We start from the raw sequence: 23203 nt of genomic DNA on the forward strand, positions 1-23203 counted from the left end.
ACACAAATAGGGCTTCCCTGGTGGCGCAGTGGTTGAGAATCTGCCTGCCAATGCAGGGGACACGGGTTCGAGCCCTGATCTGGGAAGATCCCACATGCCGCGGAGCGACTAGGCCCGTGAGCCACAATTGCTGAGCCTGCGCGTCTGGAGCCTGTGCTCCGCAACAAGAGAGGCCGTGATAGTGAGAGGCCCGTGCACCGCGATGAAGAGTGGCCCCCACTTGCCGCAACTAGAGAAAGCCCTCGCGCAGAAACAAAGACCCAACACAGCCATAAATAAATAAATAAATAAAATTTAAAAAAAAAAAAAAAAAAAACACAAATAAAATGCATTTCCAGCTTTGCCTGTTTGCCTTTTTCCACAGAAGCTTCCACCCAACTTGGCGGAGTAGATTTCGACCATCACACTCTCCGAATTCCCCACCTCCTAATACCCACTCTTCAAGCTCAGCCCTGGACTCACTGATGCTCTAATGCAGCCCCACCCCCGCAAGGCCCGGGCCAGGATGGAACCTGACGTTTCACCTGATATTCAATGTCGGCTGGCTGATTGCCCACAGCGATCCTGGTGATGCCGGGAAGGTCTATCAGGGTCAGATCCGGGACATGAGGGGAGCTGACTTCCAGATTAATCAGCTCATGACTGATTCCCGTGCCTTCCCCAGCAATGGCAACCTGGACTAGAGAAGAGGAAGGAAGAAAACAGAATAGAGCTTAGGATGAATATCACATTACAGCGAATCCTCTGAAAGCAACTTCCACAGTGATTCATGGATGAGGCATACAGTGAGTCCCCTACATACGAACGAGTTCCATTCTGAGAGTGCATTCATAAGTCCAAGCGTTAAGTTTCTCTTTTCAGATGTCTCACATCGATGATGTAATCTCTGTGGTCTGCATTTACTGAGCCCTGCCATAAATTAGCCTAAACCAGGGTTATGCAAGGACATGCACCCCACTCTTGGAGAAAAAGGACCCCCATTTCTGAATAGGGTTCAGTGATGCCCCAGTCAGCATTTTGGAATGCCTTTTTACCAGGATAATAGGTGAAGGGGTTCCCTGGTCCCATACCCAGATACCTCTTCCATCAGATCTGTGGGATGGGGAAGCCCTTGAATAAGGGACCAATGCTCCATATTTGGAGACAAGCTTCAAAATTCACATTATGCTCAGATACGTACTTACATACTAAACAATAAATTACTGAGGTCAGATTCTGTCCAAAGCACTGGTCTTAATGAGAGTAAAAGAAGAGAAAATACAAGAAAGCTGGGGGCCGGATGTAAGGAAGGGAGGGTTCCCGAGGGACCAGGACAGGCCCAGAAAGGGGAGAGTGGGAATGGTGACAGGCAGACCCCACCCACTTCACCCAGTTGACCAGACAGCCAAATAGGCAATGACAAACAAACATGGGACACTTACCTTCACTGATTACCTTTTCCACCTGCGAAGCATCTGAAATCTCAGTCTCTTTGTCCCGGAAACTGACTTTGCCTTTCCACTCATCTTCCTTCACAAGTTTTTTCAGTTTCAGCACCAGAGGACATCTTGTAACAATACCTAGGAGGTCATTATCCATCAGTTCTATACTCTGCTCTTAACAGTCCTATATGGTGGTCTTAAGACCAGTGGTTCTCAAATTTTTAAATAATCATCTGGGGAGACTGTTAAAACTGTAGACTTTCTGGTCTCACCCTCTGACACTCCGACACATTCTATCTGGGGTGACTCACGAATGTGCACCTTGAATGTATGTCTCAGGTGGTGTCTGGCTTGAAAGCCACTTCTTTAGACCCCCTTCTTCACTCCAGTGTTTTCCATCAGCCCAGGTGGCAAACTGCAGTGGGGAGCCCCAAACTTCTGCAAATGTCCTCCGCCATCCCCCAGTGCACACACCCCACTCCTATCAGGAAGGGGGACTGCCCCCATCAGGCCACCTCACCACAGTCTCCTGACTGTAAACTTCTTCCAAATCCCACCCGCCTTCACATCTGACCTGTATTTCAAGACCCAGCTCAGGTCTGCCTTCTTCCCTGGAGCCCTCACTGATCCTTGGCCTGGTAGCTCAAAGAGCACCACTGAGCAGAGAGCACCAATCTTCACCTCCCAGATGGAGGGTCACCTCTTGGGAAGGGGCTCAGGAAGGATACCCACGTGCACAGTGTTCAGGGCTGAGGACCCACATGCATTTACTCAGACCTTCCGCAAGTGTAGGTTATGTACAATCCACACTAAACATGTGATGAGAGGATGTTATGAATTGGGTCTCCTCCCCCCGCCACCCTGTCAAACTCATATGTTGAAGCCCTAATGCCCAATGTGACTATACTTGGAGATAGGGTATATCTTTAAAGAGGTAATTAACATTAAATGAGGTCATAAGAGTGGGGCCCTAAACAACATGTCTGGCATCCTTCTAAAAAGAGGAAGAGATCCTAGACATGGGTGCACATAGAGAAAAGGCCACGTGAGGACACAAGGAGAAGAGGGTCATGTGTAAGCCGAGGACACAGGCCTCAGGAGAAACCAACCCTGCTGACACCTTGATCTCGGGCTTCCAGACTCCAGAACTGCGAGAAGTAAATTTCTATTGTTTAAGCTCCTAGTCTGAGGTCCTCTGTTACTGCAGCCTGAGCTGATTAACATAGAGGGCAAGTGCTTATGCAGCTGTCCAGGGCCTGTGGGAGCTGCCCTCCCGGGGGCCTTCCCAGCGACCTCCCCTGAGCCCACTGGTCCCCGGGATGCCTTGTGGCTTGCAGGAGGCTGGCCCGGCAGAGCTTACCGCTGCCTCTGGGAAGGGCGACCCCCGATAGCGCCTCCAGCACAGAGCTCTTGCCCGAGCTCTGGTCCCCGATGACAGCGATGGCGGGCAGGGCCAGGTCCTGCTCCACGCCCAGGGCCCGCAGGGAGTCGATGAGGTCGATGCAGGGCCGCACCTTCTCCTCGTACTGGTTGTACAGTTTGTTCTCGGACCCCTGGAAGAGGCAGAGTGGGAGACCTCTATCATAGCCTGCAGGTCACATGCCATCAAAGATGGACAACTTCAATCGACCTAATATATACAGGTGATCAGAGTTCTCAAAAGAGAGTGGGGGCAAAACAGAAATAAGTACTTGAAGAAATAATAGCTAAATTTTTCCCAAGCTTGGTGAAAACTATTAGCCCGAAGATCCAAAAAGCTCAATGAATCCTGAGCAAAGGAAACATAAAGTAAACTACATCAAGGCACATTATAGTCAAATTGCTCAAAACCAGTGATAATGACAAAATGTTTAAAGCAGCCGGAAAATAACATGTTATAAGTACAGAAGAACAAAGATGAGATTTACAGCAGATTTCTCACTAGAAGCTATACAAGTGAGTAGACAGTGGAGCAACCTTTTTAAAGTACTGAGAAAAACCATCAACCTAGAATTCTCTACCCAGCAAAAATATCTTTTAAAATAATGAAAGTGAATAAGGACTTTTTCGGATGTACAAAAGTGAATGAATTCATCACCAGCAGACCTGCACTACAGGAAATGTTTAGGATGTCCTTGAAGCCAAAGGAAAATGATATTGAATGGACCTCTTAATCTATACCAAGGAATTTACACCAGAAATGGTGACCACTATGCTTTTTTATTACTTAATTATCTTTAAAAGACATTTGACTATTTGAACAAAAATAACAATGTATTGTGGGGTTTAAAATATTGATAAAATTAAAAATCATGATAAAAATAGCATGAAGGCTGGGAGGGGAGAAATGGACACATACTATCGTAAGGTTCTTATACATGAAGTAGTATATTAGCACTTGAAGGTAAACTTGATAAGTTAAGGACATATAATATATTCCCTAAAACAGTTTTATTTAATAAAACGGAATCATAAAAAAACTTGATTAATTCAAAAGAAGGCAGGAAAAGAGGAAAGAGGAGATGAAGAACAAGGCAAATAGAAAACAAATAGCAAAATGATCTTTCCAAGCCCAATTACATTAACAATCACAGAAAATCTAAATAGTCTAAATACTCCTAAAATAGTCAAATGACTTTGAAAAAGAAAAACAGAGTTGGAGGGCTAACATTCCCTGATTTCCATAATTACTATAAAGCTGTAGTAACCAAAACAATGTGATACTGATGCAAAAATGGAGAAAGAGAATGGAACAGAATACATAATCTAGAAATAAACCAATATATTTGTGAACAACTGTTTTTTGACCAAAGTACAAGGGCAATGCAGTGGAAAAAAGGTAGCCTTTTCAACAAATGGTACTGGGATAACTAAACATCTATATGCAAAAAAATGACCTTGAATCTATGTTTTACACCATGTACAAAAATTAACTCACAATGGAACACAGACCCAAATGCAAACTCTAAAACTACAGAACTTCTAGAAGAAAACACAGGAGAAAATCTTTGTGACTATGGATTAGGCAAGGATTTCTTAGATACGGCCCCAAAAGTACAATCCATAAAAGAACCAACACATAAATTGGACTTCATCAAAATTTAAAACATCTAATCTTTAAAAGAGACTGTTAAGAGAATGAAAAGACAAGGCACAACGTTTGCAAAGCTTATATCTGACAAAGGACTTGTACCCAGAATATATATATAAAGAACGCTCAGACCTCAACAACAAGAAAACCAACAACCCCAGTGGAAAACAAAATAAGAAAAAATCATTTTACCTTTTACCTTTTTCTAATTCCTATTTTTGTGTATGCTTTATAATATAATTAAATTTTACTGGAATAGTTGTTTTATAGCATCGTGAGAAGGTGTTCATATTTTGGACCAGATGAGCCTTTGTGGTCGGGCTGTCCTGTGCATTGTAGGAGGTGTAGCAGCATCCCTGGCCTCTATTCACTAGTCACCTTGAGTTGTGACAACCAAAATGTCTTCAGACATTGCCAGGTGTTCCAAAGGGTAAAACTGCCCCCAGATGAGAACCACTGCCTTACAGAATGCCTGAGAGCAACATTTCATACGTGGGAAATGTTGACAAAATTCAGCAGAGAAGGGGGTACACACACTGACAGGGATGCCCTTGGCCAAACTTTAACGGGGCTCCTTTGAGCCCCCTTCTCCTCTACGCCTCTCCTTCACCTACTGAGTCCAGACTTAGCAAAGAATCGGGCTAAACCAGTTCATCCAGAAGCTCCTCAGCTTTGACAGCCAGTCAGTTTCTTCCTCACCTCCCTTGATCCTAACCTAATTCCTCTAGGTAATTCTTCCTCCTGTCCTCCACCCTGCCCGCGGCCTATAAATCCCCACTTGTCCTTGTATCCACATTGAGCGCAAGCTCTCTCCCCTATTGCAATAGTCTTGGATAAAATCCTCCTTGCCATTTTTAAACAAGTGTCCTGAGCAATTTTTCCCTATAACAACACTTCAGAAAGGTTTGGAGCACGATTCCCCACAGAAGGACTCGTGGTGCCTGTGCACCCACCTGGCTGTACCTTTACACTCATCAGTGGCCTCAGTCTTAGCCCTCCTTATGGGTTCTTTTTGTTTTCGTTTCTTTATACCACCCATTCATGAGAGTTTATAAAACATGAATACTAATTAGTCAAAATGCATGTACCAACCACCTGGGTTAAGAAAACACATATTCCCTGTACTTAAGACACTCCATCTACCCCTCCCCAGGCACCTTCTTCCTAAAACCACTTCACCCCCAGAAGGTCCTTCTGTTCTCAGGTTTGTGATAACAATGTCCTTACCTCTTCATTACAGTTTTACCACCCGTGCATCTTTCCCTAAACAATACATGGCTTATGGTTGCCTGTTGTGGATCTTTATATAAATGGGATCATATAGTACATTTCTTCTGTGACTTGATTCTAGGGTTCACCATTGTTTATTTATTTTTAATTTTGTTTTTTTTTGGCCACGCCATTCGGCTTGCAGGATCTCAGTTCCACAACCAGGGTTGAACCCAGGCTATGGCAGTGAAAGTGCCAAGCCCTAACCACTGGACCACCAGGGGACTCCCGCACCATTGTTTTTTAGACTCAGCCATCTTGATACCTGGAACTCTAGCTCATTCCTTTTCACTGCTGTATGGAATTCTACTGCAGGAGCATACCACAATCTATGTATGCATTCCACTACTCATGGGCACTTGTGTTGTTTCTGGTTTTGCTTAGAAAGAATGCTATATGAACGTGGAAAAATGCTTCTCAAACTTCAGCACAAAGAAGAATCACTTGGAGGGTCTGTTAAAACACAGATGGTAGGCCCTGTCCCTGAAATTTCTAGTTCACTAGGTCTGGGGGAAGGATATGTGAGGGTGATCACTTGCATGTCAAACTTCCCTGGGGATGTTGATGCTGCTTCTCTGGGGACCACACTCTAAGAACCAAGGTCTACACCTAGAAGTGGAATTGCTGGGCCATAAGACACCCCCTGTTCAACCTGGCCGAAAAAGGCTAAGCTACACCCAAACATATGGGTGTGAGCACTGTGAGTTCCTCCTGCCCTCTACCCTGCCAGTTACAGCCAGGAGAGAGACGACAGTTATATTAGGGTGGTGGAAAGATGGGTGGACCTTCTTATTTTCTATGTCCTTCAATGTAGTTTGTAATATTGTTTAAAACGTTGTTAAACATTGATTATGGAAATGGAGCCAACTGGAAAGAGGCTGAAGATCCATTGTTTTAAAACATGTGACAGCAATAAACAGAGCTCTTCCTAAGTGCCCCGCCTCTACCTCTTCTCAACAGCCACACAAAGTAAATACTATTATTATTCCGACTTTACAGATGGAAAATCAGGCTTCTAAAGGGAAGAATAACCACCCAAGATCATACAGCTGCGAGTGTCAGCACTGGAATCAAATTCAGGTTGAATTGATTCCAGAAGCCAAGTTTGGTTCCCACCAAAAATATGTCTTGATTCTGGGAGAAAAGACACCACATGGCTTCACTGTGAGGTGGTGTCACAGTGACACCTCAGAGGTTTGAACTCAAGACCGAACCATGACGTGTGCCCGTGATAACACAGGGCTCCTCGGGCCCAGTGCCTGGGGTCAATTCCTACACTAGCCAATCAGCATCTTGCCTGGTTTTCCAGACCAAAATTGCACCCCAACCAGCATCAGCTAAGGCAAAACACTGTCTGCATTTGGCTGCAAGAAGGGCCCAAACAGAATGAGTAGAGTCTTTGTATCCACATCCTGCCCTCAGAGAGATGTGGAAGCGGGCATCTCTGGGCAGCAATGGCATCGCTGTATCAGTGGGCAGCCCGCAAGTGGACACAGCTCATGTCCACACGGATAGTGGTTTTCAGGCATCAACTTACTGTTTCCTCATTTTTCCCCACCAGATCATCATTTCCATTTAGTAACAGACGACTGGATGCAGAAGGTGAATCGGGTTCTTTGATTTCCAAGTCAGAATGAACCATCTTCTTCCTTTATCAGGTCAGCTTAAAACCAAGTAGATCAGGATTAACACAATTCAGAAGCTAGGTACATTCAATCATGGAACCAAACCCACCATGAGACACACTGGGACACAGTGGGAGCTCAGAAAGAAATGACAGGACAACTCCAAGGAACCAAGTGTCAAATGAGGACAAATGCTCCAAACCAGCTCAGTGGTCTTCAAGGATATGCTTCCGGATCTCCAAAGATTTTTTTAAACTCTGTATTTCCCATCATGATTGTAGGTTGAACATCAAAAAATTTTTTCACCATAAATTTAAATAGTGGCAAAGGATGAAATTTCTGATGTATTTTTAAGTTTACATTTAAAAGTAAAATTATTATAAAATTCTTTCCAGTGTAGATGAGGGATTCTAAATATTATGATAATTTAACACCAAACCTATGTTTTATAAAATATGAACTCCAAGTCTTTTACTCTGTTCCTTTTGATCCTTGACTTCAGATTTTTGTTCCATTTCCCCCACCTAAGTGGATCTTAAAGTCATTCATTTTGTTTTTGAAAGCATTTAATTGGCCACCTTAACATACTTGTCTGCACCCAGAAAATACATATGCATATATTTGAAATTCATTAAAATTTTTTTCTGGGACCATAATTCTCTAAATATTAAAATTTATACATCTAATAATCTTAGATAAAAGTAAATGAAAATATTTCTCCTATGACTTGAAATAAATGTTATAAAAAATATAAAGCACTTACTTACCTCCAATATACCTTCCTTTTACTTGACAATGTAACGTTGACTAGTCGGCAGAAATTCAGAGCTGTTCTCCGACACCTCCTTGAAATCAGACAAAACATACAAATTAGACCAAAACCCGGGCGAATAAATGACAGCACTCACCAAGTTTCTTCCCCATTGCTGAGAATGGTGCAGATGAAGGGGGGATGTGCTTTGAAAGAGATTCAGTTCCCTGAGTCCTTTTTGTAAACCTTAAATATTTAAACTCTAAGGTAGATGGATAAGGCACAGAGCCTTGCTGTCAATGTACAGCCTGAATCAACACTTTTTGTGTGTGTGTGTGTGATGCTCTTCTTGCTTCTTCTCAAGGGACCCTACCCCAAGGCCTATATGATTTTGGGTCCATACTGGTGCAGTTGAAAGGGCAAGGTTGCTTAAAAAAAAAAGTGTATTGGGGGGAGAGGGATGCATTCTGTTCATTGTATAGTGAGAGAAAAGCAATTTTGAAAGGTAATCAATTTTAAAGAGTACTTATGGAATCTGGCAATCTGGAAATTTATTCCCTAACCACCACCCACTCCCATGCCTTAGGAAAGACTTCGTGTGCCCAGGCGGTCCCGGGCTGGAGCTGGGGCCCCATGTTAGAGACTACAACTTCGGTTGACCTTACTGCACCCAGTCAGGTGGCATCATTAGTCCCCAGGGCTAGCACCCCATGACCGTGGGTTCTTTGTGAACAAATTCCCTTCTTCTGTTTGTTTCATCAAATGACATTCCCTGAAAGCAAAATCTTGTGACTTTTGTCTGTACATCTTAAATATTTGTATCTATCTTGGATCATCTTTGAAAATCAGTTTGGATCTCAGGAGCAAGGCCATCTCAGTAATAAAAACCAGTGTTTTAATTATTCATTACATTCAGCATCCGGCTGCACTTGTCACACTGAGCTGAACGCATTCACCCATTCTGGCCATGCTAGAGTCAAGCCGTGTGATCCTTAGCCCTCAGTCCCAAACTGCTCATGAAACGTCTAACCCATACCCTGTGTTTGCAGACAAGACTGCAGGAAGCTTCGAGGCGGGCACAGCACTTGGAATCTCTCTCCTTTCCAGCCCCCATCTCCCCAGTCCTGCACACCCACACCGGTCACTAGTGGGGTTACTGCACCAGGCTCTTCTCTCACTCCAAAGGTTGGGGAGGGTAGGGATGGGGAGAAACTGCCCAGGTGTTGTGGGTTCTTTCCATTCTGTCTGTCCACTCAGGTTCCCACTGTCCATGGGGGTGGCTGGCTGGCTGTACCACCCCCCTTCCCCTTAAGATTTCCCAGAGTGCTAGTTTGCCTATGGCTCCCAGACCCAGATGCCATTCCCCAGTGTCACTGGAGAATCCCTGCAGTGGAGGGCGGGGAGGGGATCAAAGGGTTGCCCAGGGGAGTTCTGTCCTTGTGAGAAAGCTTCCTCAGCCCAGTTTGCAGAGAGGAGCAGGGATGCGAGGGAGGAGTTGGCTCCCCTAAGCCCTAACTAAGGGCCACCTACCAAGCAAATTCAAGAAAATGCCGGGTTCAGTGTCTGCAAACTGCCCAAATAATTCAGTCCAGTTAATCCTCTCAGGACTTAGATTTGCTTTTTCTCATCAAAGTGTTTTGCCTTCCAAAAACTCACTGACATTTACATTGTTTATGACTGTAATAGGGAAGAACAAATCTGACTCCATATTAGATCTGTTTCTTTTACTTTTAACCTTTACATTCTTTTCCTTTTGCTACAAGTTAATCATTAAAGAGATGTCGCCTATAGCTTAAAGTAAACATCATGGCCCCCAAGCCTGAATGTAAAATGAAAATACCTTTTCAGCTCACAGGAAACACTCTGACCCAGCCCACCCGTATATGGCTGCAGGAAAGAAGAAATCAGCACACCCCTTCCTCCAGTCAGGCTGAAATCAAGAGATATTTGCAACAATTTAAGGCCTTCTTGCTTTACCTCTTCACCTCCCCGCTTTTTGTTCTACAAAAGAATCTAGCATCCAGACCCCGGGAAGAGGGTTCTCTAGGACATTGGTCTGCCGTCTTCTCGGACTCCCAGCTTTCCGAATAAAGTCCTTACTCCTTACCCGCAACACCTCATTCCCAATTTATTGGCCTCTTCCAAGGCGAGGAGAAAGAGCGCAGACTCGGTAATTTGGTTAAAAGGGAGAATATCTTGTACTTTAGACCTAATGCTCTCTATCAAATCAAGATGAGCCGTATCGGGAGGTGGGCAGAAGAGAAGTGAAGAAGGACGGGGCGGGGGGGGGGGACGGGGGGAGGGCACGTCCACAGCGGGTAGGGAACTTCCTGGCCAGCAGCTCTGTTCTAAAGTAGAAAGATGACACGAACATTTTAGGAGCCTTCTGGGGACTTCACAGCTGAGGGGGAGCTGGGGGGAAGGGTTGACATCCCTTGACCTTACTTCCGACAAAAACTTCATTTAAAATTGGACTGAATAACTCCGAGGATCCCACACGCGCAGCTCTGCGGTCACCCGCGGTGGGGTCGGGGTGAGGAGGGCTGCGGTGCAGGTCTCAGCAGCGCCTGGGTTTTCCGTCAGCCCGCAGGGCTGTCCTACCTCCCTCCATCCTGAAGACTAAGTGTGCCGGCTCCACGCCGTCGCACCCGGCTGCACAAGCTACGGGGAAGGCAGACCCTGGGCATCTCTCCATCCGCCGGGTTAAGGGCTCTCCGCGCAGGGCACTTCTGCGCATGCCCCATCTCTCCGGCCAGCCCTTGCTTCCTATAGGGCGGCTCCGGCACGCAAAACCTCCCAGCGACCCTCCGCTCCAACCTCCCTCTATTCAGGATTGGTGGAGACCCCTGGTCCATGCGCTTCCAAGGAAACCCCCGGGCAGCTGACTTGTCTGGTTTGCGCTCCTTAGCAGGAAATATAAACTGATATATGAAGCTTGGTCAGCCGTTTGGGGTGCGCTCGGAGGTCGCGCAGCAGTGGATGTGAAATTTTTGCAGTGCGCCCCTCTTAACCAGCTCCCTCGGAGACCCTCTTTGCCCCCATCCCCTCCACGTGCCCACCGTCTCAGGCAGAAAAGCCGCCAGTTTGGGGGGTGGAGGACTGTTTTTGATGCATCACCCAGGAGCCTCAGCAGCGTGTCGGTAGGAAAGTTGAATCAGCAGTGCTCTGAGCCCAGCCAACATCGCCATTATTATTACTATCGTCATCATCATATTCATTATCATGTCAATATCACTAATGATCATGATCGTTCTTACTACTACTAGCTTGCGCAATACCCGCACCCCGGAGCGCTCAACTCCCAGCCAGCCGCCCAAATGCCCCGAGGCCTCTGGCCGGCGGAGGGTGCCCAGACCCAGGAGCGCGACACTTACCGTCCCCGTGCACTGCAGTGACCGGCGCCAGGCGCCCGCCGCTCTTCGGTTTTAAGCAGCGCGAGCGCCGCCCCTCGCTCCCCGCCCGCCCCCGGCCGCGGGGAAACGAAACCCTCACGTTCCCAGGGCTATGGGATTAGAAAAGAAACCGAATAGCGTGGCTCACCAGCGCCTCCGGCGGCCCCTGCGCCCCGCGCCCCCAGCTGCAGCCTCCTCGAGGCCCCCCAGGTGTGTCCCCGCACCAGCAGCATGCCTGGGAGCTTGCGGGAAATGCAGATTCTCGGCGCCCACCCAGACCTGCTGCACCGGAAACTCTCGGGCGCAGGACCCAGCTACCTGAGCTTTATCCGGCCCTTCTGATGGTTCTGGCACGGTTTGAGAACCGCTGCTCTGACAGTCCTGAGTCATCCAAAGCTGAACGTAGCTTTGAACTTAGCCGGTCCCTTAACCTCTGGTCTTCTGAACAGATGCTTGATAACTGGGTGTCTTAAAACCCTGCCGTAGGTTCACTGGGAACATTCCAGCACCAAAACGGATTCTTAAGCTTTCTAAGCTCATGGCAGCTCCCCACCCCAATTCCTCCTCCCCCCTCAGACCCACATCATCCTCCTTTCTCAATTCTCCTTATCTTCTTCAAGCCCTCCCTGGAGTTCAGCTCATTTGCTTTCTTCAGGATGGAAGTGGGTGGAAGATGGAGGGGAGAGGTGGCAGGGTCAAGTAGACCAAAGAGTGGTCCCTCCCAGTGAGGGCTCTGTGGGGGGCAGTAACCTTTCCTTTTGGAAGGAGCTGGCACCGCACCTCCCTTCCCCTGTGCTCAGCTAACGAGCCCTGACAACAAGCCTCCTCCCTACAAAGACCCCTATTATTAGGAAGAACATCCCTCACTCCACACAAAGACCCAGGACCTGCTCCCTTTCCAAGTGCTGTGGTCAGGTGTCGACTGAAAGAAAAAAAAACTGCACACCTAAAAATTGAGAATCACGTTTTATTGGGTGGACTTACTGAGGACTTACCCCAGAAGACGGCCTCTCAGATGGCTCCGAGGGGCGGCTCCGAAGAAGTCAGGGAGGAAGCAGGATGTATAGGAGTTTCTGTAACAAAAAGCAGGTAGTCGGAACATCAAAAGATTACTGTTAATTAAAGAAAAAGCAGACATCTCAAGTTAATGACTTCAGCACTTTTCTATGTATGGGAAGATGCAAGAGTCTGGGCTCATAGAAATCATTCCTTTGATATGCACCTTAACCATCTAGGGCCAGTATCCTGCTTTTCTCCACCCTGAATCCCCTCAGGATGCACAGTCTCCCGTAGCTGCAGTAGCTGATGGCTTGATGGCTGCAACATCGTTCGTCTACTGATATAGCACGGGACATTCTTCACCCACACAGGGAAAGCTTGGATGGAACCAAATTCAATATGGTGGCACCCAAAAGGAGGGGAAGAGGCCCCACAGAGCAGCTCCCTGGCCTGACGGCTGCCGAGCTCTGTAGGGCCCACTGCTGGGGTCTGGGCAATCCCACCCAGGGTGGTCTGATGGGAGAACACACGCTTCCCCAATAATTATCCAGGAACACTTGCCTGGCTGCTTAGCTGTCCAGGCCTCGGTTACTTCCTAGTTATAAAGAAGAGTGAAGACTTAACTCTGAGGAATGATCCTACTTCCTGAAACCACATGAGGCTCTCCCGGTGATTCCTGTTCCGGCATGAATTCAGAAAGAGCCACTAGCAAAAGTGAAAACTGGCTGGGGCCAAAGCCAGCGCCAGGGCCAGGACTAGGGGCAGGTGAGTGAGTGAGGTGCCTGGGGTGCAGGGTTTAAGGAGCTGCTCACTCTCAGTAGGTCAAGTGCATCCTTAATGTTGGTGCCCAGTTGCTTCACACTCCTCCCGCTCTTGCCTCCCGGCCAGGGATTTGGTACCTGCTGCTTCCAATATGCACATTAGATGGCAGTTCCCTCAAGAGCCCAGGGGCGTGTTTGGGGTATAATTGAATAATAACACAGTAATAGCTCATATGCACCAGGCCATAGTATGTGTTTGGTGCCAGCCTGAGAGACTAGCTCACCTTCACCACCAACCTGTGAGGGAAGTAAGATTGACAGGCCCATTTTACATATGAGGAGACTGAGGCCAAGGAATTAGGTTACTGCTAGGCCCCTTGGCTAGGAAGTGGGGGAGCTAAGATTGCAATCTAGGCTTTTATTCCCAAGCCTGTGCTCTGTAGCACCTTCTCTCCATGCTAAAATCGACAAGATGCAGCTCCTGTTCTCAGGAAGCTCACAGCCTTTCACCTGAATTGCTGATGATTCTTTCCCTACTAAAGAGACATTGATGACTCTATATTCTAACAGATAAGTGTCAAACTCTTAGCCCTTGAGAATTGTCCTCCAGGCTCAGCACCCCACTTCTGCTGCCTATCTGTCCCCCTGGGCTCCTGGAGACATTTTCCTCCCTTGCTAAGTCCCAGCGGCATGTTCCCTGTCTCTGCAGCTGCCCTAGGGAGCTCCTTCTAAGCCTGGGTCACACCTCTTCCAGCCTCCGCTTCCCCTGGCTTAGCTCAGGCAAAGAGGCTTTGCGTCTCAGATGGATGTTCTAAATAGTGGAGCATGTAGCCACCTCCTCAGTGGGGCTGTCACCTCGACAAAGTTCTCATCAAGCCTGGATTCCTCCAGTGCCTACCACCCAGCAACAGTAGGTGCTTAGTAATCATAGGCTGAGTTTAATCGGACTGGGCACAGCCATCTCAGCCCCTGGGGATCCCACCATAGCATGCGCCTGGCCCTACCCTCTTACTAACGTTTCTTAACTCCATTAAAACGTGTCTGGCAAAAACACAGCATCCACGGGAGAGCATATCAGGGGCCAAACAATCACACTGACCCCAGAACTCCTGCTGCCTGTGCAGTCACGGGTGCCCCGGGCTCTGCAGGTCTCTCTGGTCCTTGTCCAGCCCTCTCATCACCTGCTTGGCCTGGCCTTGCAGAAGAGAGGTGAGCTGGTGCTTATGGGAAACCAGGCCCGACAAGCTTCCAGGCATCGCTCCCCACCTGCAAACCGGTGCATTTACTCAGACACCTGTGGGAAGCGAGCGGCGCCCTGTGCCTCAGGGTGTTCCACTGCAGGGATGGGAGGGGTGGAGGTATTCCAGCGCGCTCAGCTTGGCGTGCCCCATTGCCTGAATGCGATGCCGCCTCACTATGCAAGAGCTTCCAACTCAGGGCGCTCCTCCTCTACCTGCGCGCTGGGCTTCTTCCCAGGAAGCAGCCTGCCTCCGTCCTTCTCCAGGCCTAGTGCACTTGCTTTCTGGGAGCCCCACGCCCCAACTCCCCTCTTCCCCAGGACCATGGCCTTGTCACACTGTCTTGGCCATTTTGAACGCCCTGTCTGCCACCAGGCCGTCAAGGGCGCGGACAAGTTCGTGATGTTTGCTGTTGTACTTGGGGTCCAGCACAGTTCCTGGTACACAGTATTTCAATAAATGTTTCTAGAATGAATGAATGAATGATGAGTCGGAGGACTGGCTCTGGTCTTGCAGACGTGGTCGTCACGTGACCTCGGAGAGTTACCCTAAGCCGCTCAGTTTCTGATCTGGCGTTTCCCAGTCAATTCAAGCTCGGTTTCGGTTTCTTTGCTCTGAGAAAGGGAAGTCCAGCTCCCGCCCCTCTAGAATCCAGGGGCGGGAGAGGCGGGGGCGCATCCCGGAGGAGGAGGGGGCGGTACCGGGAGGGGGCGGAGCGCGTTGGAGCGGAGGACGCGCGTGAGGAGGAGGGGGCGGAGTCCGGGTCAAGGGGTGGCGCCTAGGGGGAGGGGTGGTGTTAGGGGTCCGCCCCCGGGCCGGCCAAGGCGTCGAGCCCGCACGCCGCTGGGTGGGGTGCGCTGCGCTGCTGCTGGGACGTTGCATCAGGCCCGGACGCAGTTCTTCCGGAGCCCGGCGGCACGCGGGACTGCGGGGTAACCGGGAACCGCCGGGGTAATGCTCCTGGGTCTGACGCTGCCCGGGCCGAAGCGCAGAGCTGCGATCCCCGGCCAAGCGCCCCCTCAGTCCCGCCTGAAGCGCGAGTGTCTGGCGTCACTGCCGCGTTTTGTTTTCTCTTCTGTGCTGGTGACATAGACCCGGCTTCTCAAAGGCTGGTCCCGGGGCGAGCAGTGTTGGCTTCACCTTGGAGCTTGTTAGGAACACAGGGTCCGTCCGTCACTCTGCTGGAGCTGAGCTGGTGGCCCTGGGACCAGGGTTAGTGTACATGGGGCCATTCCAAAATCATTTTTTCCTGGATAAGGGTCAGCTGTCTGTCTGGCATTCGTCTGGTGATCAACACTTGGTGAAAGTTTGCTTTAACGATGAAGGAGGCAACAGCACGTGTTCCCTGCCTTCCCAGGACCTCTCCCAGGGGGTAACAGGAAGTGGCCCAGGCTGTTCTTTCCACCAGTTCTTCAAATTCCAACCCAGGCTGCCCATTCCTCCTCTGCCTGCAGCTAAGCTCCGTGTTTTATGGAATAGGAAGTGGAGGGAGCCCAACACAGTATCTCTGTGTTAAAACTGTCATGTCTTGGTTATGGAGCATCTGTGGAGTGACCATGTCAGGCACTGGGCTAATTTCTCTACACATATGATCTCTAATATTGCAAAAGTAAATCAAGTAGTAAATGGAGCTCAGAGAGATGGACTTGATCTCGGGTGGCCTCAGCCTGCCACGGCTTGAAGCAGGATTTTGGTTCCCTGTCCAGAGACTGAAGTCAGGCCGTGACAGTGAGACCCCTGAATCCTAGCCACTAGACCACAAGGGCCAGTGGCCAGTGATAAGGCCCCTGGACCACTGGCTTTGTAGAAATAAATTTCCACAAAGAGGCGGAAAGTAGTGAAACAAGAAAAGTGTTTATTAGGAGGAAAAAGAGTACGTGTGAATAGGCACACACTTGCGGGCTCAAGAGAGAGAGTTGTGCCCTAGTGCTAGTTTGAATCACTTACATGGGGCATTTCTTCCGGGTTTCCTCTGGCCAATCATCTTGCTTTGCCTGGCTCTGAGACCGTATTTGGTGCATCTCTTAGCCAAGATGGAGTCTAGCAAAGAGGCCTATGGGTAGGATGACATCACTACTTTGGGATGCCGTCTCCCTCCCTTTTTGACCTCGGAGGAGCCTTTCTGTGCGTGTGTAGTCAGGAAGCGTTACCGAGTCCAAGCTCGCTCTGCTCCCACGCACGACAGGCCAATAAATCGGGAGACAAGATGCTGAGGCAAGGAATAGGAACTTTATTCGGAAAGCCGGCAGACCCAGAAGATGGTGGATTAGTGTCCCCAGAAAACCATCTTCCCGGGGTCTGGATGCCAGTTTCTTTTATAGAACAGAGAGGGGGAGGAGGTGAGGAAGTAAAGTAAAAAGGCCATAAGTCTTGCAAAACATCTCCTGGTTTGGCCAGCCTCGGGGAGGGGATGTGTTAATTTCTTCTTTTCTGCAGCCATCCACAGGTGAACAGGTCAGGGTGTCTCCCTGTGAGCTGAACAAAGGCACTTTGGTTTAACATTCAGACAGAGGGGCAGGGTTCCCTGAGGCAAGCCCTTATGTATGCCTATAGCTTTAGGCAGAACAAAAGCAGTGGAAAGCAAAGGTCAAAGTAAAAGAAACAGATCCAACCTGGAGTCAGATTTTGTTCTTCTCTGTTGCATTATCACTGCACCACTGATTGGAGAGAATATCCCTCCCCCATCCCACCTCCACCCCAGTGTGGAATCTCAGGGGAAGGGAGAGGAGGGAGTGATATGGAGCAGGACCCTATGGGGCCCCTGGGCACAAAAGCCTTTCTGTGTCCCCCATTTCTTGATTACAGAAAATAGGTTTCATTCAGCCTCCATGACCTTCCCTGAGTTCCAACTGGGCAGGTTCAAACAGATGCTAATTAGGGAAGGGAGGGGTTGTGAGACAAGGGAGGAACAGTCAAGAGAAACAATAGTGCAGCCTTGGGGCAAGGTCCTGGTTTCCATCAAGGGATACACACAACAATATCTTCGAGCTGTTTTGCAGATACTGAGACCCCCACCGGATGGGAGAAGTTAACTGTGTGCTGCCCACAAGCATGTAGACCCCAGACCTGTTGGAACCAGAAGGTTGGTGATGCTGATTCCCACTTACCTCACCACCAACCAATCAGAAGAATGTCCACCAGCTGATCATGCCCACTTTGAACCATTACTATAAAACTTCTCACTACCCCCTCCAGGTTGGGATACACAGTTTTGAGGGCATTAGCCCACTGTGGCCCCCTTTGCCTGGCAAAGCAATAAACCTGTTCTTTTCTACTTCACCCAAAACTCTGTCTTCAAAAATTAATTCAGTGTTGGGGTAGAGAAGCTGGATTCGGCTTCAGGAGGGATCGTATTCAAGCACAGGCAGATCCCCAGACTTTGATCAAAGCAGATTTCACCTGTAGGAGCAGATCTGCAGTGCCCAGAGGCAGAGGAGAAAGGAAGGTCCCACAAGTAAGGTATGCTGTGAGACACTTAATATACACACAGTCAATGGTCAGACCATCTATGAAAACAGAAGTCTGAAAACAGAACAGGCTGAAGCAACCTGCCCAGGAAACCAATCCATTGTTAACAGTAGCCAACCAAGGAAGACAGCCTGCCTTAGGCCAATGTGTAGGAAGTCAGATAGCTATCTACCAACAATCCAGGAAGTCAAACAATAACTCCTGTAACAATTAGCCCCAAATGACCGGGGTTTTTTACAGAACCAGGTCTGTTTGCAGCAGAGAAAGAGTTTATTCACAAGGCAGTCAAGTGTGGGGAAGGGAGAACAAGTCTCAGACCTGCCTCCCAGAAGGCGTGGAGGTTGAGATATTTATGGGATACGCAGGGTGGTCTTAGAGTTGGGGAAAGGTGATTGGAGGTGGGGAAAAAGGTGAGGTAATCAGTGTCTTGCACAGGCGCATCTGGGTTACATGTGTCGACTATGAAATTATTAAGAACCTAAAAGTTGAGCGTTATGTTTTATTCGGTGGGAAGTTTTAGAACTTCACGCCTGGGAGGCAGCATCTCAAGTAACCCTGAGAGAACTGCTCCAAGGAGGTGAGTGGGGAGCTAGGATATATAGGAGTTTTGCAACAAAGGGCAGGTAGTAGGAACAAATGATTACTGTTAATAAAAGAAAACTAGATATCTCAAGTTAAGGAATTTAGTGCTTTCCTATGTATGGGAAGATGCAAGAGTCTGGGCTCACTGAAATCATTCCTTTGATTTGCATCTCAGCTATTCGGGGCCACTATCCTGTGCTTTATATCCTGAGTTTCCTTAGCGTTCACCTTCGGGAGTGGCTGCGGTCTGGTGGCTGCTAGATGGCAGGTATTCTTTCCTTCCTGAGTTCCCTCAGGGCTCACCAGCTCACCATAGGCTGTAGCTGCAATTGCTGATGACTATGACACCCTTTGTTTCCTGACAGGGCAGCAAATATTCCATTTATCACTGGTTTCTGCATATTCACAATGGAGGCGCGTAACATGATGGGAGGGTGGAGTTTTCCAGCCCTCTGGCCTCAAAAGGCCATATGTTGGACACCTGCACAAGCCCAGGTTTAGGGTCAGTGGTCCCAACCAGCCTTAGCTGGCTCACACTGTACGGGACCTGAGCCAAGTTCCGGTAGAACTGGGCTATGTGTAGCTGGGAAGGTGTGCAATCAAAGAGAAAAAGAAAGAAAGAAAGGGAGGGAGGGAGGAAGGAAGGAAGAAAACTAAAGGGAGCTTAATTGGTGAAGGCAGTTTACAAGCCGAGGGGTTTTTACAAGCTACCCCCTATCTGTTGTTCTGCAAGGCAGGCTCAAGAATTCCTGTTAGTTATCAGTTTCTGTCAAATCTAGGGGGGCATGGTTTCAATTTGGTTAATATGAAACTGCTAGGTGGTGTTTGGGGGGCTCCGAGGAGCTCTGGTTCTCTATGTCTCAGCACAGAAAGAATTCAGCCAGAGGCAAAGTGATAGGTAAGAAGTGATGTATTAGAATAGGACACTTGGTGAGGCTCACAAGCAGGTGGGTGAGAGCATTCTGCATCCCCAAGAAGTTAGTGGGCTACAGTTTTATGATCATAGGAAAAGTGGGAGGGGGAAAAGGCCACCTTCTTCCTCATTCTTGAGTAGATGTCGTGCTTCCATCATCAGCTCCTCCTCCATGTCAGGTGGGGTAGTTTTCTTGTCCCTACATGGTCAAGCCAGGACTGTCATGGCACAAGGGAAATGATGAAAAAGGCAGTAACATATGCTAAAAATGGTAAATCATCTCAGGTTTTAGTATAATGTCACTTTTCCCCTATATTTTTGTTTTTAGTGTGTGCAGAGGAGCATGTCCTAGGAATCATTAAGTCACTGAGCTCACTGTGCAGGATGTGGGTCTTATTCCACCATTGTTTTATTGTTTGGGGGCACGTCTCATGCTTCTGTTGCATGGTTTTGTTGCTAAACAAGCATACTTGGTTTTGTGGTTAAGAAAACCTACTTTCTTGGGCTTCCCTGGTGGTGCAGTGGTTAAGAATCCACCTGCCAATGCAGGGGACACGGGTTCGAGCCTTGGTCCGGGAAGATACCACATGCCGTGGAGCAACTAAGCCCGTGTGCCACAATTACTGAGCCTGCGCTCTAGAGCCCACGAGCCACAACTACTGAGCCTGCGCGCCACAACTACTAAGCCTGCGTGCCACAACTACTAAGCCTGCATGCCACAACTACTGAAGCCCGTGCGCCTAGAGCCCGTGCTCCACAACAAGAGAAGCCACCGCAATGAGAAGTCCGTGCACCACAACGAAGAGTAGCCCCCTGCTCGCCGCAACTAGAGAAAGCCCGCGTGCAGCAACAAAGACCCAACGCAGTCAAAAATAAATAAATATAAAAATAAATAAATAAAATTAAAAACAAAAAAAGAAAACCTACTTTCTTGATTGATCATTAACTTACAGGGGTCTCCCATACTTTTTTCTTTACTTATAATCCCCTAGTAGGATTAGCTATTTAAGCACCTACTTTGTACTTTTACTCTGTCCCTATCAAATAGAGTCCCTACTTTTTTTTTTTTTTTTAATTTATTTATTTATTTTTGACTGTGTTGGGTCTTCGTTTCTGTGCGAGGGCTTTCTCTAGTTGCGGCAAGCGGGGGCCACTCTTCATCGCGGTGCGCGGGCCTCTCACTATCGCGGCCTCTCTTGTTGCCGAGCACAGGCTCCAGACGCACAGGCTCAGCAGTTGTGGCTCACGGGCTTAGTTGCTCCGCGGCATGTGGGATCTTCCCAGACCAGGGCTGGAACCCGTGTCACCTGCATTGACAGGCAGATTCTCAACCACTGAGCCACCAGGGAAGCCCGAGTCCCTACTTTTTTGTCCCTACTTTTAATTTAGGACTCTAAAGAAAAAAATGTTGCCTGCCATTCCAGTTCTACAAGGATCAAGCCGTTGGTCCCGGTCCCGTGGTTGCCCACCCACAGTGCACCTGAGGGGAATTCAGGATGGAGAAAAACAGGAGGCGTACTGTGCTTTGGATATACCAGCCCTTAGAGAGTTAAGATACCTATCTAAGGAAAAATTTCAATGACCCCAGATTCTTGCATCTTCCCATACATAGAACAGCACTGAGATCATTAACTTAAGATATCGGTCCTTTGTGATTAGCAGTAATCTTTTTATGCTTGATGACATGTTTTTCCCAGCAAAAAATGTTCACAAATATCCTGGCTCCTCCTTTACCTCTTTGGAGCAGTTTCTCAGAGCAATCTGAGCCTTCCTTTTTTTCCACTATAAAGCTTTCCCACTCCTCTGCCTGCCCGTTGAGTCTCTGACAAAATGTAAGCCCTGGTGGTGGGCCCTCTTGCTATAGCGAGCTGTGAATAAGTAACTTTGCTAGTTCTTGTGGACTAAGAATGCTGCCTGCCATCAGTAAACAAAGGATGTCACAGTCATCAGTGATTGCAGCCACCCCAACGGTGAGCCCCGAAGGAACTCAGGATGGAAACGAGAAATGCCGCCCATCTAGCAGTCATCAGACTGCAGCCATCCGACAGTGCAGCTTGTGCAAACGCAGGATGAATGAGAAAGCACAGGACGCTGGCCCCAGATAGCTGAGGTGCATATCAAGGGAATGATTTCAGTGAGCCTAGCCCCTTGCCTCTTCCCATACATAGAAAAGAGCTAAATTCCTTAACTTGAGATATCTGGTTTTCTTTAATTAACAATCTTTTGACGTTCCAACTACCTGCCCTTTGTTGCGAAAAGTCCTATATATCCTGGTTTCCCCCTCACCTCCTCGGAACAGTTTTCTCAGCCTTTATCTGAGATGCTGTCTCTCCAGGGTTGAAGTCCTAAGAATGTCCACCAAATAAAACATAACTCTCAACTTTTACGTTGTGCTTTTTTTTTTTTTCATCGACATTCTCATTTGAGTAGTCTTCCTTTATTTCCACATTTGTTATGAACAAACCCCAGATCCACAGTAGCACTGGAGGAGGAAACGTGTGTGTGTGTGTGTGTGTGAGTGTGTGTGAGTGAGCCTGGGATAAGAAGGAAGAGCAGGGAACATGTCTATTTCTTTACTCCTGTGTTTTGTTCAAGGAGTATTCTCCATCAATGTAGGGATGGGTGTGGCAACGTCCAAATCCTGTTTGCTCCTCCTCCTGCTTAGCTGGACCACATTTCCCAGCCTGCCTTGCAGTTAGGTGTGGCCACAGGCCTGACGTCTGCCCATAGAGGGTAGGAGTAGTGATGTACACTACTCCCAGGCCTAGCTTCTGGAAACCTTCCTTGCAATCCTCACCAATCTCTCTTGCCTCACCTGCTGGCCAGATGTAGAGGGTGTGGTGGAGGATCAAAGGCCACTGAGATGGTGGGGTCACTAGGTGGAAGGAGGCTGGTGCCCTAAGGGACAGCGTGGCTCCGAACCCTGCCAAGCCACCTTGGATCACTGTGATGTGAGCAGGAAACACCCTTGGATTGTGTTAAGCTGTGGAGATCTTAAGGTGTTTGTCGAGAAGTTAGCTCCATTCTTTGACCTGTTGGAAAGCCAAGTGTAGTAGCTTTGTTACTGAACTCAGATTTGGCTGCTCACTGCTCAGAAGTCAATATTCAAGAGGCAAATATTGGCAGAAAGGAAAGTTGGTTTAATCAGAAAACCCAGCAATCTGGGGAGAAGGTGGGCTCATGTCCCCAAAACCAACTCTGAAGATTCTGCTCAGCCATGACAGTTTTTAAAGGGAAAAAGGGGAAAGAATCTCAGTGAATCATCAAGGCAGGAAGTCAAGCTCTGCATCATTTTCCATTGCGTGCAGGCTGGCTGACGCCTCATGATCTTTCTTCATATGTCATCTTGCCCAAGTGGTCTGCCTGCTGGAGGTAGAGAGCTAGTCATTCTCTAACTACATAATTCTTCATTCCTACTTCTTTTAATCTAGGGAAAGAATCAACAGGTCAGACAAGGTATTGTGTGCATTTAGCAGGAGAGAACAAACTTCTGTTGTTTTAAGCCATCCAGTTTGTGGTACTTTGTATCGCAGCCCCAGGAAACTCATACACCTGGCTCCAAGCATCTTCCCTGGATGCCTCACACCTGGGTTTTGGGGTCAGTCCTGAGGTGGTAAATGAGAAGCTTTGGTTGAGGCTGTGTATGTGTACACATGAGTGAAATGTATTAAACATTTAGGGGAAGCTTTGACTATACAATTTATGAAACAAATA

The 23203-nt window shown here is 48.1% G+C and overlaps 1 protein-coding gene across 2 annotated transcripts in view; it reads right to left on the reverse strand.

The window, feature by feature from the left end:
• Positions 1-11623, reverse strand: part of MX1 (MX dynamin like GTPase 1) — a 30566-nt gene extending 18943 nt beyond the window's left edge. The window contains exons 1-7 of one of the 2 annotated variants that reach the window (XM_061193891.1): positions 11511-11529; positions 9977-10066; positions 8153-8230; positions 7298-7423; positions 2782-2974; positions 1422-1559; positions 525-679 (exon numbers count right to left, since the gene is read on the reverse strand). In XM_061193891.1, the coding sequence (XP_061049874.1) occupies positions 525-679; positions 1422-1559; positions 2782-2974; positions 7298-7402 (591 nt within the window). In that variant the 5' untranslated portion in view covers positions 7403-7423; positions 8153-8230; positions 9977-10066; positions 11511-11529. Of the gene's footprint in view, positions 1-524; positions 680-1421; positions 1560-2781; positions 2975-7297; positions 7424-8152; positions 8231-9976; positions 10067-11510 lie in introns of both variants that reach the window. The other variant, XM_061193890.1, reaches the window with a different exon arrangement.
• Positions 11624-23203: the final 11580 nt, after the last annotated feature.

Source organism: Eubalaena glacialis, chromosome 6 (assembly GCF_028564815.1).
Source record: "Eubalaena glacialis isolate mEubGla1 chromosome 6, mEubGla1.1.hap2.+ XY, whole genome shotgun sequence".
Lineage (NCBI taxonomy): Eukaryota > Metazoa > Chordata > Mammalia > Artiodactyla > Balaenidae > Eubalaena > Eubalaena glacialis.